The 18,542-nt window shown below is 42.3% G+C and overlaps 1 protein-coding gene across 3 annotated transcripts in view; it reads right to left on the bottom strand.

Moving 5' to 3' along the window:
- Nucleotides 1-591: 591 nt before the first annotated feature.
- LOC109931857 (histone acetyltransferase KAT6A) overlaps nt 592-18,542 on the bottom strand; it is a 184,922-nt gene continuing 166,971 nt past the window's right edge. For all 3 annotated transcript variants that reach the window (XM_048618576.1, XM_020531123.2, XM_048618577.1), the window contains exons 16-17: nt 14,162-14,462; nt 592-5,749 (exon numbers count right to left, since the gene is read on the bottom strand). In XM_048618576.1, the coding sequence (XP_048474533.1) occupies nt 3,180-5,749; nt 14,162-14,462 (2,871 nt within the window). In that variant the 3' untranslated portion in view covers nt 592-3,179. The remainder of the gene's footprint in view (nt 5,750-14,161; nt 14,463-18,542) is intronic.

Below are 18,542 nucleotides of genomic sequence, written 5' to 3'. Positions count from 1 at the left end.
ACCACTGTCACCATCTTTTTACAATTGGGTCTAGAGTGGTTGCTCATCATTGGTGTGGCTGACCCATCTAGACTGAGGAATTGAACACTTAAAAAGCAATTAAAGCAACATCACACTCAAGATTTCAAACTCTGATGTTGAGGTTAAAAAAAATTTTCAAAACTACCAAGTGCTTATTTTTTTAATGTTGCAGCCTTCAGTTCATGATCTTCATTTTAGATCCAATTGTGACAGTTGCATTAAGTGCTCCGCAAGATGAAACAATCTCATGTCAAAAATCAAAGCAAATTGTCATCAAATAGCTCACTGAGTCAAAATACTGGACAAGATGCAAAAAGTAACTGCAACATGAGAAAGGCAGTTGAGCGAACATTAAACTATTCCAAAGCAACTGTTTTCATTCTATGTGGCCAAAATTATGTGACTCTTGAAACTTTTGTGACGTAGATGGAAAGCATTAAAAGACAAATATATTCAGGAAACACTGAAGCAGAAGTATGAAGAGAAGTGCAGCTCTTTATCCTTATTTCAAGTGCATCTCTTTCCCGTTGATGAAATTATTGCTGGTACTCTTAAAAGACAGACATCCAGAATGGCTCAACATAATTTATTTATGTTAAAATGTACAGAGGTCTTTGAAAGTACTTGCTAGAAAGAAAAGTGATATTACATACAAGGGGGAGGAAGAGGGAGTGTGGCCTGTGCTGGCGTCTGGATGCACAAGCTCAGTCGTTCCCTCCTCATAGCTTACAGTCACCATGTACAAGTACAAAGGCTACAAAAATGAAAGCAATATAAACAGACATGAATATTCAGCTTTTTACATGCGGCTTGGAAGCTGGAGGAGGTCTATTCACACACACTAGAAGTTTGGAGAATTTATTTTCTTAAAATAGCTTCAATATTCTACAACAAAGATAGAAAAAACTCTAGAGATGGAATGAAATGTGAGTTCTTTAAAAGGCATCCGAGAATCACTAACAGTGAGCTTCAGTTAAGATTACCCAAGTTTAGCTGCTAAAAATACCTCTCAACAGAATTGAAAAATGACAAGTACCAATATTATGTAGGATAAATTCATTTTTAATATAGAAAAACATTTTCTATAATAATCCTAAAGTCAAAATGAGCCAGCTTAGCTTTCAAAAAAGGAAGCTGCCTGATTCAACAAAACTGTGAACACCAGAAACAATGAGTAGGGGAAAAAGAGAAATCATCTTTGTGTATTTTTTTCAATATATCTGGTGCTCTGGGCTAAAACTGCTTCGTTTTTTTTTCTTTTCTTTTTTAAAAACATCTTCCCTTCCCCCTCCCACCCCACCCCACCCCAAATCAACAGTATTCCAACAAACACACTTGAAGGCCAGCCCAGAAGTGTGGAGTGGTTTCGATGGACATATTTCCAACAATGAGACACACTATGAACAAAAAGAAATCATTGAATGCCGTTTAGCCACAAGATTCACGAGTGGCATGTGCCAATTGCACAGATTTTGAAACCTGTGCACACTCTTCAACCGTTTGGTAAGCTTTTAGATCACTTTTTTTTCCCAAATGCCTTTTCGTAATTTTTTGATGGGCAAAAAGTATGGTGCAATCACAGTTGGTGAATGGATTGCACGTGGTGGGCCTACTCAGCGCACACCAGTGAAGCACATCTTTGGCCCAGGGTAAACTGACCACTGCAATCCAATGTTGCAATTCCCTCTTATGCTGTTTACCTCATCACCTGACATTACAGGGGTTACCTGGTGGTCGGTATCAGAACAGAAGGGAGTTGTGAATTGGCTGCTGTGGTGACAACCTTACTTTAAACAGTGCCGTCAGAACCGTTTGCTTCCTCCGGTCCCACATACTTTTCCCTTAACCACATCTGATATGTGCTCAGCTGACTATTATTTTCCTGTTTGAAGTGACAATGCCAACAGCTCATGGATCCGAATGGCACGACCCATTTCCTCGATGTCGCCTCCCTCACCTTTGTCCTGCTATTTTGTACCTATCTCCGATATCCTTTTCTTAAATCTCACAATCCATCTCATTACAGCCCAGTGGGAAGGAACCTAAAAGGTGCCTGACTATGATTTCTGATCAGCTCTAAAAGCTGTCCAAAGACAGTGAGTCAGTCTAAGGCGTTCACTTTCTTCTCAATACCCGAGCTAACTGCACCACTTATTAACTGCCCTGCACTTGCTGTCGAGAAGCAATTGAACTGCCTAAAGTTATGGCAGAAAGCAAAAGAGGAAAATAAACTAAATTATCTGTGAACACAGCCGTCTTTCTGATCTGATAAATACCCTGACTGGGAACCAAAAATACACAGTCTGACAAATCTGAACAGATTTCTCATGATTGAGAGATTTATTTAAGAAAATAAATTGGAAATTAAATGTTGTAAGCCTTAAATGTTTCAGGACCCTGGGCTGTCCTTCGAAAGTGCCAGAACAAATACTGTCAATTCTCATAAAAAAATAAAGGCGTACAAGTGAAATGGCTTGCAGTGACACAAGAAGCAATGTTAAAAACATCGTTATAACATACATGAAAATGCTCTTGGGCCTGTTGCATGCTGCGCTAGAGTCAAACTCAATACCAATGGGGAAAAGAAGGATGTCCTCGGCATTACGGTCCGAAGTCCACAAGCGCACAAGCGATCCGGTTTCACCTACTGGCACGGGATACAGTGAGATCAATAAATTACAGCCACACCTGCAACACTATCACCAAGGCAGAGTCTGAGATAAGTGCCTCCTGCCCTGTGCCAAGTCAACGAATGGGGACTTGGACAGTCCTCACACTCAAGGGTCTCATATCTATGGACTCTATAAAAAATGTGGACTGCACACACAAACTGAAAGATTAAAAAAATTAAAAATATAAAAAGCAGATAGTTTTTCATTTCTACACAATTCATTAAGTAAGGCTTCTTTTAATTAAAAGATTTCTTGTGCATGGTTCCTCAAACCATTTTCTTATTGAATTCTGTTGCAGAATTTCTTTCTCTTCCTTCTTTTTTTTTCTCTCGGGGCTGGGGAATTAAGGCCAAGGCGCTCCGAACATGGCCCTAAGCAGTTTGTGAAATTCCTATGTCTACAGCAATCATTCTATTTGAAATTTCCATTATGTTTGCTGTCATCAGTATAAACAATGGCTCTCTATGGTGTCTACAGGATCTTCTCTCATCTTCTCATGTATGGGCCATTTAGTGATTGCTTGGGCATGCCAGCATTCATGTAACTGTGATGAGAGGGGCCTGTGTACATCATGTTGCTGTGAGGATTAGACTGCATAGGCTGCTGGCCATACGGCTGGCTTCCCATCATGCCCATTTGCATCTGCATAGGATACTGCGCCGTTTGGTTCATGTAGGCCGCATTACCATGGTAGCTGCTGTTCATCATCGGCTGGCTCATCCGATAACTGTTCATAGCATTCAGTGTGTTCATGTTCATGGAATTAACATTGTAGGTGGGGGCAGGCATCAGGTTCACACCCATGTTCATCCCTCGCTGAACTGTAAGAGCCCGCTGTGCCAGTGCAGGTGTGTTACGGCCATAAATCTGTTGCTGATGGGTGGCTGTTGCAGCCGGCAGTGGGGCAGACTTGGAGCGATTTGAAATGTGACCTTTGGTCGGCATCTGGCCTTGCAATCTCTGAGTGTGAGGAATCCCAATGTTGGAAGCTGGCATGTTACACTGTAAAAGAGGTGAAGTCAGATTCATAGATGGCGACGTGAGATTTGGAGGTGGTGTCATGGTGGCTTGTGCTTGGGGTGTCCCTGCAAGTGCGTGGGGTGTTGCAGCTAGCTGAGCTAGGCCCGTGTTAGACAGAGACACACTAGTTGCATAGGAAGTCACAGCAGCAGAGTGGCTGTAAGGCATAGCATGATGGTCCATGATGGTGTTGGTAAGTTGCTGAAGTCTGGCAAGGCTGAAGTTGGCTGTGGGCTGTGTATAACCACCAGCACCAAAGTCTCCCTGACCCATTCTCTCATACAGGCTCATACCAGTAGTGTTAGAGGACTCCGGAATCTCCATCAGGGTCATAGGGGCTGTCGTGAAACTGTTGCTCATGCTGCACTGAGACAACGGCTGCTGTTGCTGCTGGGGCTGTTGTTGTTGGGGTTGCTGTGGTGGAGGCTGTTGCTGGGCTTGTTGCTGCGGGGGAGGTGGTGGTTGTTGCTGCTGCTGTTGCTGCTGGTTGTTGCTTGGAGGCCTGTCAATTGCACAACTCTGAGGGGACTTCATGTTACAGTTGGCTGTAGGGGCAACATTATTCTGTTGCATCAGGCTACAACTGCTGTTCATACTGGTCATTTGCTGGGTTACGACGCAGCTATTTTGAGTCAAGCTGCTGGAAGACGACAGGCCACTATACGAGCAGCTTGTTTGAGACGTGTTATTCCCACATATACTGCCTCCCATTGTAGAATCGTAGCTGCTAGGGTTCTCATAATTTTCTGTTGTACTCTCAATGCTGCCTAGATCACTGAATCCACTGTCAACGACCTGTTGTGAATGGTCAGACACAGAAGGTACATCCATCATGGGGCTAGTCTCCATGTTCTGCATGGAGGGAGCTGACAGTGAACTCTGCTCAGGACTTATTTGTGTGTAGCTGTTCTCCAGAGCTGGCATGCTTGGGCTACTGACAGAACGGACTGACTGGCTGGGGTGTGACTGAACAGATGAGATGGGGCTGTTATGCTCCGACTGCTGGCAGTCCTCCACCATGGTAATCTGTGGACTTTCTTCAGCCTGGTTGTAGCTTTGCAGGTTCTGGCAAGCTTCCAAGGTCTCAGCACAGTCCTGGTAAGCACCATCATGTTCATTATTTGTCTCCTGTGTCAAAGATTGAACAGCTTGCACCGTTTCTAGATCCAGCTCACTGTGCGATATGTCCTCCTCTTCTTCCTCCTCCTCTTCCTCCTCCTCTTTGAACTCTGGGATTAATGTCTCTTTATTATCTTGATCATCAATGCGGTCTTCATCTGAAGGTGGCACAAGCTCAGAGTCCAGTGATGTGTCATTTGCTTGCTCTTCTTCAGAATCTGCATCCATCAAATTTTCACCGGTAATATTTTTATCTGGTGTGCTTGTCTCTAAAAAAGGTTCTTGCATTGGAGATTCCTCTTTCACACTCTCTTTTACACTTTCCTCAACCTTTTTGTCTTCAGAATCCAGGTGGCCTTCGTCCTCATCATCAGCATCATGGTCATCATTTTGGTTGATCTCTTCCTCCTCTTCTTCTTCATGCTCATGTTCCTCATCCGTATGCCCCTCTTGTTCAGCAGATTCAGATTTCTCCTCATTTTCATTCTCAGCTTCCTGCTCCTCAACTTTAAGTACTGGACTGTGAGAATCATGAGGTGTTCTCTGCACATCGCATGGCACTTCTTCCTCCAGCTCTTCTTCCTCCTCCTCATCATCATCCTCCTTCTTATAAGCTATAGGGACATCCACGGTTTTCACTTCTAAAGAGTTCCGCCTTTCCTCACTACGGTTTGGGCGCCCTTGCTTCAGAGCAGCATTGGGTGACGAAGTACCTGCACTGTCCATACTTGCACTTGATTGGGCGAGTTTAAATCCTGGTTTGCGCCCTGGCTTTCTCTTCCATTTGATTGTTCCACGCTTCACACCTTTTGGCCACCCTCTCTTGCGTTTCAACACCACGGGTGGAGATTTGGGCAAGGCAGGCTCTTTGGCCTTGTCTTTCCTCACAGTGACTGAAGGTTTAAGCGTATTTTGCCCTGAAATACAAAAAAAGCACTTATCAGATTCAGTATTTGGCAGGGCAAGGGGGAACAGACTGGAATTAGAACAATATGGTGGAAGGAGGAATTTAAAATCGAGAAAAAGTGAGACTGCAACAAGGTGTCAGCATGCTTCTTACGTGATTAGGCTTTTTTTTAAGACATGCACTATTTGATGTCAACCACTCCCCTGGTGCACAAATACATGAACAAGGAGGAGACTGTTCATCCCCACAAGCCTGCCTCACCATTTCATACTACCATGGCATTCCGAGCTATCCCGATAAACTTTCACTCTTTTGCCCAACCAGAAACTACCGACGTCTCCATTTAAAAATTTCAAGAACTCTGTTTTCACCACTTTCTCATGATGATAATTTCAAAGACCCTAAACTCGCAGAAAAATAAATTTGCCTCATCTTGATTTTAAACGTGCGACCCCTGATTTTTAAACAGTGACCCCGAGATCTTGATTCTGCCCTAAGAGGAAACATTCTCTCCACATCTGCACTGTCAAGACCCATCTTACATATTTCAATTAAGTCGCCTATTATTCTTCTGAGCTCTAGAAGCCACAAGCCTGGCTTATCCAACCTTTCTCAAAAGACAACCTACCAACCCCAGTTTATTACCAGTTTGGTAAATCTTCCTTGAATTGCTTCCAACACATTTACATTCTTCCTGCAATAAGGTGACAAATATTGTATACAGTAATCAGATAACCTCCCTAACTTCTGTATTAAAACCCCTTTGCAACAAAATGACAATATTTGAACTTGGAACTTTCCTAACTACAAGCTGTATCTGCATATTCACCTTTTGTGACTAATGCACAAGAACATCCAGGTCCCACTGCAATTCAAAGCTGTCAAACGAACAGAACGGCTCTGACGATTTCCCCAACTTTTCTCCTGTTCCAAAATCAAATTTATGCTCCATGCCTCATTTTGGCTTGCAAAGGTAGTCAATAATACGTTTTATGTTTTACTGGCCAATAACATTCCATTTATCTCACATTGAAAAGCAGACAATGACCAGAGGGATGCAAGCCTTGTGCTGCATTTAACACACTTCACATCTTGTTTTCAGGCACCGCCAGGTCAGACAGAAACAGTACATTATCCGGGAACCACTTCCATCCATATCAAACTTAACATTTAGCATCCAAATTTCCATGCCTGTCACTGGAAGAGATGGCTAAAAAAAAAATGAGAATGGGGCCTTGGTATACACCAATTTATTTCAGCTTACAGACAAAATTACTCTGGAAGCTCCAACTTTCTGCCTGAAGGAAAGGATTTGTGGTATGGTCAGTTTCTGATTTACACCAGGATTCTCAATAGGGAAGAAGAAACCTTGGTGCTAAAGTAATTGACTTTTCATACCTAAGCTGAGACAGAGCAAAGGGTCAGATTGTTCCTTCCTTTCATCAAAAGCATAGCCTTGTGTGCAAAAATGGCTGAACTTAAATACATTGTCCAAGCCTGATTGAAAAATAAAAAGACTGGCACCACACATGATTGTGACATGTTTCAACGAACTTGAGGGCAAATGAAGTATATTTAAAGAGTAGCTATGGGCTGCAATTAGGAAATAGAATTTTTTTTTTGGTGGGAAATTGAATTTGGTCTAGAAACCATGGATAACTCCCCTGCTCTTCTTTGAACTATTGCCATGGGATCCTTTATATCCAAAAGAAGGGAGTATCAGTTTGAACATCTCTTCCAAAGGACAGTACATGGTAGCATCTATCACAACTGCTGTCACGTATCAGCCTAGACTTTGTGTTTGTTAAGAAGGGGGATTACACCCAGTACCCAATGACAGCAAGAGTGCTTCCCATGGAGTCAGAGGTCAAGGTGAAAACTATGTCCCAGTTTGAAAATCTAAAATTATTTTGAGAGCAGATCTGCATATAGTAAGGAACACTTTGTGGGAGATAACAAGAAAGAATCATTCAACAGAGTGCAAGAGGCTTAGTTAGACTGGCATCGTCAATGATACAGCAATCACCATGATGCTGAACACTGATGAATGTCTCTTCTATTCAAACTGCAGTATTCAACCTTAAAAACTACACTGGATTTTCTCTTTCAATAGTTCTGTTATGCAACTTCAAAAGACACCACGGGTCAACCACTTCTGCGGCATTCGAGTCAGATGTAGGCCAGGTCAGTAGGACGTCAGGTTTCTTCTCCTAAAAGGTATGAGTGAAACAGAGAGATTTTGCAATAACCTGTGAGTTTGATTACTTTTGCAGTAACCCGAGTGCACACAGATTTATTGAATTCAATTTCAGAACCTGTCTTTGGTTTGAAAGGCAGTTTGAACCCTAAGTTCAGTTGCTGGTTTTGTATCACTAAATGCGACAAGGTTCTGTCACATTTCCAGAGAAACTTCCCTCACAGCTGAAGAGTGCGAGGATTATGTATTGAAGCACAGCCATATTTATAACCTCAGCATCTTAAGACAGTGTCCGAAAGGGTACTTACATTAAACTACCACCTCCGATGACTGGTTACAACAAAACACTTTGCAGCCGGTGCTGTGCATACTTGTATTCCATGCAATTCTAATATTAGCTTGGTGGAATACGATCGGAGTGCCCTACATGACCTTGTCTTGGTTACAATGATCTAAGACAGATTCCTTGTCCAGTCATAATTCAATTCAAAGAATTTTTACCGAAGAATGCTATTTCTAACATGCACCATATTCTTTTATTGCTGGTAGGCCAAAGAAAAGTTGCGGTGGGGGTCTGTGGCAGGAACAGGGCAGGGAGGGAGACAAAGATAAGGCCCTATTTATCTTCATTCAGTCAGAGTGAAGACTTCTCATCAATGCGCGTCTGCTCTGATAGTAGAGCAATCGTTCACTACCCAAGTGTCACAATTTTCTGTGTCTGTAGGCAACGTTGGCTGGGACCAAACACCTTTGTTAACTTGGACTGCATATCTTCTCACTTTTGAACACAACAAGGTGCTGAGTGGGCTGTGCTAGGACTGGGACTGTAACTGATCTCGCAGGCACTCTCAGAGCGAAGTTATCTTTGGAATTCTCTTCCCCAGACTGGGGAGTCAATCACATCAGCCATGATCTCACTGAATGGTGGAGCAGGTTTGATGGGCTGAATGGCCTCCTCCAGAACATTTTGTTTGTTGTGAGAGAAGAAATATGCTCAGCGTAAGGGAAACAGCCTGGGCAATGGAACCAATTGACTAGCTTTTCTAAATATTTAACAAAAGCACACTGCAACACGTTGACTCTTCCTGTGCCATTTAATTCTATTATCTTACTGACTGCACGTGCAAACATCAGACGAGGACAGGATTTGACTCAGCCAGAATATCCATGTTAATTAAAATAACTTGCTGATATTGAAGGCTAATTTTTTTTTTCTATTTTAAAACCTCTAACGTGCACTGAAAGGAAACGGTAAAGAGATCTGTATCAGTTGATCTAAAGCCCAGTTTAGAGGGCCTGTGGGATCATTCCCCAGACCCGTGTCACCACCGTGGCTATATCAAGTATAAATCATATTGTGTGTAATGGCAATGCAGAATAGTCAGGTGGTAGGAAGTATGGAAAGGGTACAGGAGGCATCATGTTAGGTACACTTCTGTCAATTCTTAAACTTTTCTCTGATGTCTATAAGGTATGTTAGGGTTTTATGTCAATGGTTGTAAATTTGGCTGCACATAATCTATTGGAGGGAAGTGGTCCATGGAAGTTGCCTATGTTTCTTGAAGTTATACTGTCATTGAAGTGCCATCCTGACTTAATTAATCACACTGACTTGCAAAGGGATATTTACAAGAAGGAGGTTCAGAAAGGATGAGGTTTCAAGAGAGTACTGAGTCCAGAGTCCAGATCTGGTCTCCCTTCTGGGAACATTATTATTAAGCTAAAGAGGGTTCAGGAGAGATTTATCAAAACGTTCCCAGGATAGAAGGTTTGAGTTATAACCAAAGGTTGGAGAGGCTGGGACTTCTTTCACTGGAGCGTAGGAGGTTGACAGGTGATCTTATAGAAGTTTGTAAAACCATGAGGGCACACTTAGGGTTAATGGTAGGATTCTTTTCTTAAGATGGGGTATTTCCAGGCTAGGGGTATATTTTTAAGGTGAGAGAAGAGAGATTTAAAAACGACATGAGGGGCAAAGTTTTTTTGCAGAGAGTGGCTTGCATCTGGCATGAACTTCCTCAGGTGGTGGAGGACGTGGGCAGATACAATGTTTAAAAGACACTTAGGCAAGTACATGAATATGAAAGGTTTGGAGGGATATGGGTTAGGAGCAGGCGGATGGGACTAGTTTACTTTGGGATTATGTTTGGTATGGGCTGGTTGGACCAGAAGGACCGTTGCTGTGCTGTATGACTATGTGCCAGTTAAAGTGAACTTGTATATGGTGCCACTTTAATTGGCAGATAGGGAGGGATAGCTCCCTCTCCGAAAGGTGCTGACTTGCGTTTTAATGGAATTCCAGGGACTCCTCAACAAATTACTGTATTTAACATACAAGTCTGGACAATGACTTCCAACAGCCCATGAAGGATTCAAGCTCCATCACAGATAAAGCTTCATTTGTCCTCAAAGATAGGTAGAGAATCATACCTTTCTCAGTCATTTGTGGTCTGCAGTAAATATTGACCAGAGTTCCCCTTCTGTCCCAGCTGCCTGTAAGAAAATGCTTCCTTGGCTGGGATCAATTTGCTCAATACGAACTTCCACTGACTTCTTAAGAAGAGTCACTGGACTCAAAACATTACCACATTAACTCTTTCTCTCTGCACAGCTGCTGCCAAACCTGCCAGGCTTCTCCAGCACTTCTTGTTTTTACTTCATCTCTCTTTTGGTTTTAGGAATTTGATAGAGTTTGGAAGGACACAAGCAAGGAAGGTGTGGAAAATGGTTTTCCCCATTAGCTTCCCATCAGGTACAAGTCTCATGAGTGAGAATTGGTTTCATTGGTTCCCCTTTCCATCAGTTACCAATGATTTTAAATCTTGGACTCTCAGTTATTAGCTCACTCTCTTTGAACTCTATTCAGGGAACTTTACGATTGTGTTCCTGGATTAATAATGTGAACTAGAGATCTGAGCCTGAGAATCTGGAAACAGAAGCTCAAATTTCACTACAGCTTCTGTGCAATTCAATTCAAATTTAATTAAATGCATTTGTAATAACAAGATATTATTGGTAATGGTGACCATGAAACTACAGGATTGTCAAAAACACCCATCTGGTTCATTCACATTGTCCATGATAGGATACTCAGTCTGGCATATATTGAATTCCAAACCCACAGCAATGTGGTTGACTTGAAGTGAGCTCTGAAATGGTTTCGCAAGTCATTCAGTTGTACTGTCCTTCTCAATGGTAATTAGGGACAGTCAATCAATGCTGGCTTTGTCAGCGACACCTACATTCTGTGAATTACTGCGTAACGTTGAAAAACCTCGACTGGTTCATCTTTTAACCTTCTCTATTCAAGAAGACTAGTCCTAACTGTTGCAACATCTCCCTAAAACTGAATTCACTCATCCCCGAGAACACATGCGCTTTATAAGGTCTTTACATCTGTCCTTCACTGTGATCCCCAGAATTGTCCATATAAGTTCAACTGAGATCTAACCAGACATTTAGAAAGTTCAAATACGATCGCTTTGCTTTAATATTCTGCCTCTTTAGTTATAAATGCAAGTGAAGTGAACTTGCACTTGGACATGGTTGGGTTAACTGAAGAATACCAGCTTGGGTTTATTAAAGAGAAAGTGTGTCTGGCTAATTTGATTGGCTCCTTTGACAAGGTCTGGAGCAATTTGTTCTAGGTTACAAGTGCCTCACAGGACGATTTTATGGCAAAGCCTCCAGAAGGGGAATCCAATCGAATGGGCCCAGTGATCAGAGTGTAGCCAGGATACAAAGTTTTTGAAACCGCCTTTTCGACCTGCCCTGCCATCTTGAAGGGTTTGAATTCAGGGAAACCAAGGCTGAAGTGCACTTTTCAAGTGTATTTTAAAATGTACTGCCTTTCCATTCTCATTTTCCCAAAACAAATTACTTCATGCTTCTCCAAATTGAATTTCCAGTTGCCACATTTCTACCCATTTCATCTTCCCAGCCATGTCTTGATAACATCTACAACCATCCTCATCTCAGTCTGCCACATTGTCAAGTTACCTGTTATCTGCAAACTCTACAATGCTGGCACCCCCCCACGCCAAAGTCAAGGTCATTTATAAAAAAAAACAGAAGCAGAATGAAAGATAATAGTTGGGCAAAGAGCACAGCAACGCACCACCAAAAACACCCATCTACCACATTCTGTCAAATTTCCCTTCCTTTCAAGAGCTTTTTTATGTTCATTCATGACAACTCGGCTACCATTTTTGTCCTTTTCAACGTGGTGATGAGCTGCCTTCCTGGAGTGCTGCAGTCCATTCAGTCTAGGTAGATCCACAGTTAGGGATGGAGTTCCAGGATTGTGACTCAGCAACACAAAACGAACAGCAATATATTTCCAAGTCAGGATGGCTTGAAGGAGAACTGTTAGGTGCTGGTGCTTTCCAAGTTATGGTGATCATGGGTTTGGAAGGTGCTGTCTCAGATGCCTGAGTGAGTTTTGCAATGCATCTTGTAGCTGGTATGCACTGCTGCCACCATGCATTGGCGGTGAAGATAGTCAATGTTTGTGACTATGATACCAATTAAACGCCCTCCTTAAAACATCTGTGTGAGACCCTGAGCAGGATTTGTTCCAAAAATTCATATGTATATTGAAAGCACGACCCTGAACAAGCTGCTCCAGACCTCAATGCAGAGTTCAACCAAGTTAGCCCGACGCCATTTGTCTTCAATAAACCCATGCTGACTTTCCTTAACTGACCCAACACTTCCCTTTGTCCCTGTGTACAATAACTTGACAATCACCATCACCAATACTTGACCAACCGGTATGCTGTTTCCCACTTACATCCCTGTCTGTTACTCGAGTCGTCAATCCTCTGGCAACACTCCTTTACCCATTGAAGACTCAAAGATTGTGACCAACATCTCTGTTCCTACCATTGCTTCATTCAAAACCAAAGGATGCACTCTACGTGCTTTATACACTTGTAGTGTTGCTAATCGTTTCAAGACATTGTCTTTACCTGTTGTTACCCCTGTCTGTAATTTGGCCTCTCCTCTTTAGTTTCACCTTCAAATCATCTGCTTTCTTTTTGAACACCAAAAATTACAAATTTCAAACTTCACTGATGTCCTCTGCATCTAGACAAAAGGTCTTCTGTTGGATTCTCACTATGTCTGACTCATTCCCAAGCTGTTTACTGTTTATGTAATTGTATTGATTCAACGTTTCAGGCTTAATTTAATGCTGCACGCTAATCTTTCTTCTCTGATATTAGCCATCACAAATCCACCCGCTGGTTTCGATGAACATAAGAGAGCAACTGAACATAAAAGGTCACATCTCAAATACGACCAACTTTTTGTTTTTTTTTCAAGGAGGGAGTAAATGCATTGGAGGTACTTCAGAGGTTTACCAGATTCCAAGGTGGAATGAGTGGGTCAGCTTCGGGTGTTAGGTGGGACAGGCTGAGCTTGTTTCCTTTAGAATTTAGGAAGGGAGAGGGACAACCTGATTGAAGCATCTAAGATCATGAAACGTCTTGACAAGGTGGATGTGGACAAGGTGTTCCCTTTTGTGGTTGACTCCAGAACTAGAGGGGCACTGTTTTAAAATTAGGGGAAAGCCTTTTAGATCAGATCTGAGAATTCAAATTTTCTGAAGGTTTTATAGCTTTGGCACTCTCTGCCTCAGATGGTGGAAGAGGCAGCGAGGCTGCTGAATGTTTTGACGACAGAGTTGGATAGATTCTGGTCAGGCAAGGGAATTCAGGGTTATCAGGGCTAACTGGGAATGTGAAATTTCAAAAATATCAGCCATGATCTTATTGAATGGTGAAGCATGCTTAAAGGGTCAAATGGCCTACTTACGTTATGTTTTCATTTGTTTTATATGTTTCTGATAACTAACTTATTAAACTGTATCTTGCTTCAGTTATTTGTCAGACATCTCCTTTCACTATTTTATTTCAAATTTTATTTAACTTGTTATGACAGCCTCTTCACCTTTAGAGATTCTGCCTCTTCCCTTCAGAGAGAGAGATTCCTGCTTGAATCCAGCTACTTCTTCCTTGACAGCTTCCATAGGTCTGTCACTACTTCATTCTGCAACTACCTTTTCCAATCCACCAATGCTATGTTTCTACTGCAATCACTGAAATGAGCTCTTCCTCAAGTAAATACTTTTATCTGAGCTATTTAATGGTCTTTTTTCCATCAATTTCTGCAAACCAAATTGTACTGTGGGCGCTGAAATGATTTAATTAAATAGTCAAATACCTTGAACAACATTAGCATCACCATTTTCATCTGGAGCCTCTCTCTGGGAGGAAGAGCATTTTCGTACAGCACCACCAGATGTCAGACTTCTGAACATGCGTCCACTTCGATGTTCCTTCTCATTTCTCTCATCCTCTTCTAATTCAAAAGTTGGTTCTAGGTGTGGCATGGGTCGCTCAGTGTCAGAATCATCGAATGGTTCATCCAGCACCTCAGTTGTTTCTGAGATGGTCTCTGTCACAACACTGCTGTTGTGCTGTTTGCGCTTTCGTCCACGTTTTTTCCGATGAATTACCACTCTCTGGGGAAAGACATAGTATTGAGTTTAAACATTTTTGTCTTCAGCAACTTCAAGCTCAAAACAAGGTTGGTTAACTGTTTCTTTAAGACAAAATACCTTACACCAGTTTGTGTCACATCTTAAGTGCGACAGATGAGCACTTCTCAGTCTCTCTAAGTTTATCATTCTTCTATGTTGCTGCTGGTTGAATTAAATGAACAAATTCTCAGAGTACAAATGCCCATCTTGTGACAGTAAATTACTAGCTTCGGCCGAACATCATTAAATATTATCTAAAAGACACAATTCAAACTCCACACAAATTTGCTTCCAGGCTGTCTGTAGTCAGCACAGTAACAACGTTGAGAAGTTAGGGCAAAATGGAAGCACGAACTTTGCCAGATTCTGCATCCAATTGAGGCAGACACTGCCACCTACTGCAATTGATACTTCAGTTCAAGCATTTGCGAAAGAATTTGACGATTGCAATTCTGGCTATTTTTGTGTGTATATGAACACACCGAAGGACATGCACAACTGGATCAACCAAAGACCGTCAGATTTATTGCATGTCACAGACTGTTTCTGAAATAACAGAGAGATGTTCTGAAGAAAGGTCATCAACCTACAACGTTACATGTTTCTCTTTCAGATGCCGGCTGACCTGCTCAGTTTCTTCAGCATTTTGTGTTCTTAAGTCAGATTTCGCACATCCATTGTATTTGGTTCTGAATTTACCTGCTAGGCATCAAGTATGTGCTATCCCAGAAGGAAAAACACAATGATAGGAAGATGGACACGAGAATCAGTACACATAAAATGGCAACATCAGTGGGGAAGGAGTGACGAACAACAAATAGACAACAAAGGCTTGGCTTTGCTCTTGTATTTGTGATCCTGACTGCTGGCTTGCAACTTTTTCCAATATTTTCATTGTATTCTCCTGCATAAGCCTTGAGGGAGAGCATCCAATAGAGGTGTTTGGAGCAATACTAAAAAGCCGAAACAGAATCATAGATATACACAGCCCGGAAACAGACCCTTCAGAGCAACTCACCCATGTCGACCAAATATCCCAAACAAATATAGTCCCATCTGGCACATAGCTCTCTAAACCGTTCCTACTCATATACCCATACAGATTCCTTCTAAATGTTGCAATTGTACCAGTCTCCACCACTTCCTCGGGCAGCTCATTCCATACCTGCATCACCCTCTGTGTGAAAAAGATGCCCCTCGGGTCCCTTTTAAGTCTTTCCCCTCTCAGCTTAAACCTATGCCCTCTAGTGTTAGACTCACCCACACTGGGGAAAAGACTTTGTCTTTTTACCCTATCCATGACCCTCGTGATTTTATACACCTGTAAGATCACCCCTCAAACTTCAGACGGTCTTGAAAACAGCCCCAGTCTATTCAGCCTCTCCTTGAAGCTCAAACCCTCCAAACCTGGTAACATCCTTCTAAGTCTTTTCTGAACCCCTTGAAGTTTCACAACAGCGTTCCTATAGGACGGAGACCAGAACTGCACACAGTATTCCTAAAGTGGCCTAACCAATGTCCTGTACAGAGGCAACATCACCTAACTCCAAGACTCGACTGACCAATAAAGGCAAGCATATCAAATGCGTTCATCATGACGCTATCTACCCGTGACTCCACTTTCAAGGAACTATGAAGTTGCACTCCAAGGTCTCTTTGTTCAGCAACACTCCACAGGACTGTACCATTAAGTGTATAAATCCTGCCCTCATTAGCCTTACCAAAATGCAGCACCTAACATTTATCTAAATTAAACTCCATTTGCCAGTCCTCGGCCCATTGGCCCATCTGATCAAGATCCCTTCATACTCTGAGGTAACCTTCTTCATTGTCCACTACATCTCCAATTTCGGTGTCATCTGCAAACTTACTAACCGTACCTCCTTAGTTCGCATCCATATCACGTACACAAATGACAAAAAGCAGCAAACCCAGCACCAATCCTTGCGGCATCCGCTGATCCCAGGCCTCCAGTCCAAAAAGGAACCCTCCAGCACCATCCTGTCTTCTACCTTTGATCCAGTTCTGTATCCAAATACCTAGTTCTCCCCGTATTCTGTGTGATCGAACCTTGTTAACAAGTCTACCATGTGGAACCTTGTCAACAAGTCTACCATGTGGAACCTTGTCGAATGCCTTACTGAAATCCAGAGATCACCTCCACCACTCTGCCCTCATCAATTTTCTTCGTTACTTCTTCTAAAAACTCAATCAAATTAGTGAGATACGCCTTCCCAAGCACAAAGCCATGTTGACTCTGCCTAATAAGTCCTTGCCTTTCCAAATACATGTAAATCCTCTCCCTCAGGATTCCCTCCAACAACTTGCCCACCGCCGATGTCAGGCTCACCGGTCTATAGTTCCCTGGCTTTTCCTTACCACCTCTCTTAAATAGAGGCACCACATTAGCCAACCTCCAGTCTTCCAGCAACTATCTGTGGCTATCGATGATACAAATCTCAGCAAGGGGCCCAGCAATCACTTCCCTAGCTTCCCACAGAGTTCTAGGGTACACCTGATCAGGCCCTGGGGATTTATTCACCTTTATGCATTTTAAGACATCCAGCACCACCTCCTCTATAATATGGACGTTTATTTCCCCATGTTCTCTATCCTCCATATCCTCCTTCACAGTAAACACTGATGCAAAATACTCCATGAGTCTGTCCCCTATCTCCTGCGGTTCCACACACAGGTGGCTTTGCTGATCTTTAAAGGGACCTATTCTCTCCCTAGTTATCCTTTTGACCTTAATGTATTTGTAGAATCCCTTTGGATTCTCCTTAACCCCATTTAGCAAAGCTATTTCATGTCCCCATTTTGCCCCCCTTGATTTCCCTCTTAAGTAGGCTCCTACTGCCTTTATACTCTTCTTGGGAATCACTCGATCTCTGCTGCCAATACCTGACACATGCTTCCTTATTATTCTTGACCAAAACCTCAATTTCTCTAGTCATCCGGCATTCTCTACCAGCCTTGCTCTTAACCCTAACAGGAACATACTGTCTCCAGACTCTCATTACCTCATTTTTGAAGGTGTCCCATTTTCCATTTACCTCTGAAAATCCACCCCCGATCAACATTTGAAAGGTTTATGCCTAATACTGTCAAAATTGGCCTCTTCCAATTCAGAAGTCGAACTTTTAGATCTGGTCTATCCTTTTCCATCACTATTGTAAAACTAATAGAATTATGGTCACTGGCTTCGAAGTGCTCCCCCAATGACACCTCAGTCACCTGCCTTGCCTTATTTCCCAAGAGTAGGTCAAGTTTTGCACCTTCTCTGTAGATACATCCACATACAGAATCAGAAAATTTTCTTGCACACAATTAACAAATTGCTCTCCATCAAAGCCCTTAACACTATGGGCAGCCCCCGCGTATGCTTGCAACGTTAAAATCTCCTACCACAGCTACCCTATTATTCTTAGAGATAATGAAGATCTCCTCCTCTCGAAACATTTGCAAAAACACTCGTTGAATTCACTTTGTCAGGTGAAACAACAAAAAAAACTTAGAAAACATGGTTGTCAATGGCGATATTAAACAACATTATTCAGGAGATCACGGTGATCAGCATGTACTGATCCAGTTGCACCAGTGTTTTGTCAAATGTTTGCCGCAATTCACATGTACAGTCACCTGATTGAAAATTCGTTGTCACGAGAAGTGCAGAGTAAATGCTAAGTGTCCACTAACTCTTGATGTAATTCACATGGCCAAGAAAAACCAAGGTCAAGAAAGGCCATTTAGCTCACCGAATTTCAGGCTTCTTGTAACGTAACTCTTTGAGAGCATCCTGTTGCACAGCAACATCAGTCATGTTCTTCGCCTTTCCATTTCAGTTGCTGTCAAACAAACAATCCTTGCTTCCAAAGGTTTCTTCTTGAAGTCTCTTTTATAGCTTTCTCACTAACTCTATGCCCTATTGTAACTAGGATTGTGACATTTCCACAATTTAATCCCACCCTATTCTTCTGGTCATAGCCCTTCACTGAGTAACTGAGAAAGAATTACAAAATTTTAGAGTAGATTTGTAGCTCGGGTTGTGAACGTTGTGGT

The sequence above is a fragment of the Rhincodon typus genome, chromosome 40 (assembly GCF_021869965.1).
Source record: "Rhincodon typus isolate 14 chromosome 40, sRhiTyp1.1, whole genome shotgun sequence".
Classification (NCBI taxonomy): Eukaryota; Metazoa; Chordata; class Chondrichthyes; order Orectolobiformes; family Rhincodontidae; genus Rhincodon; species Rhincodon typus.
The sequence above is the reverse complement of the archived record's forward strand: the minus strand, read 5'-3'. Positions and strand labels throughout refer to the sequence as shown.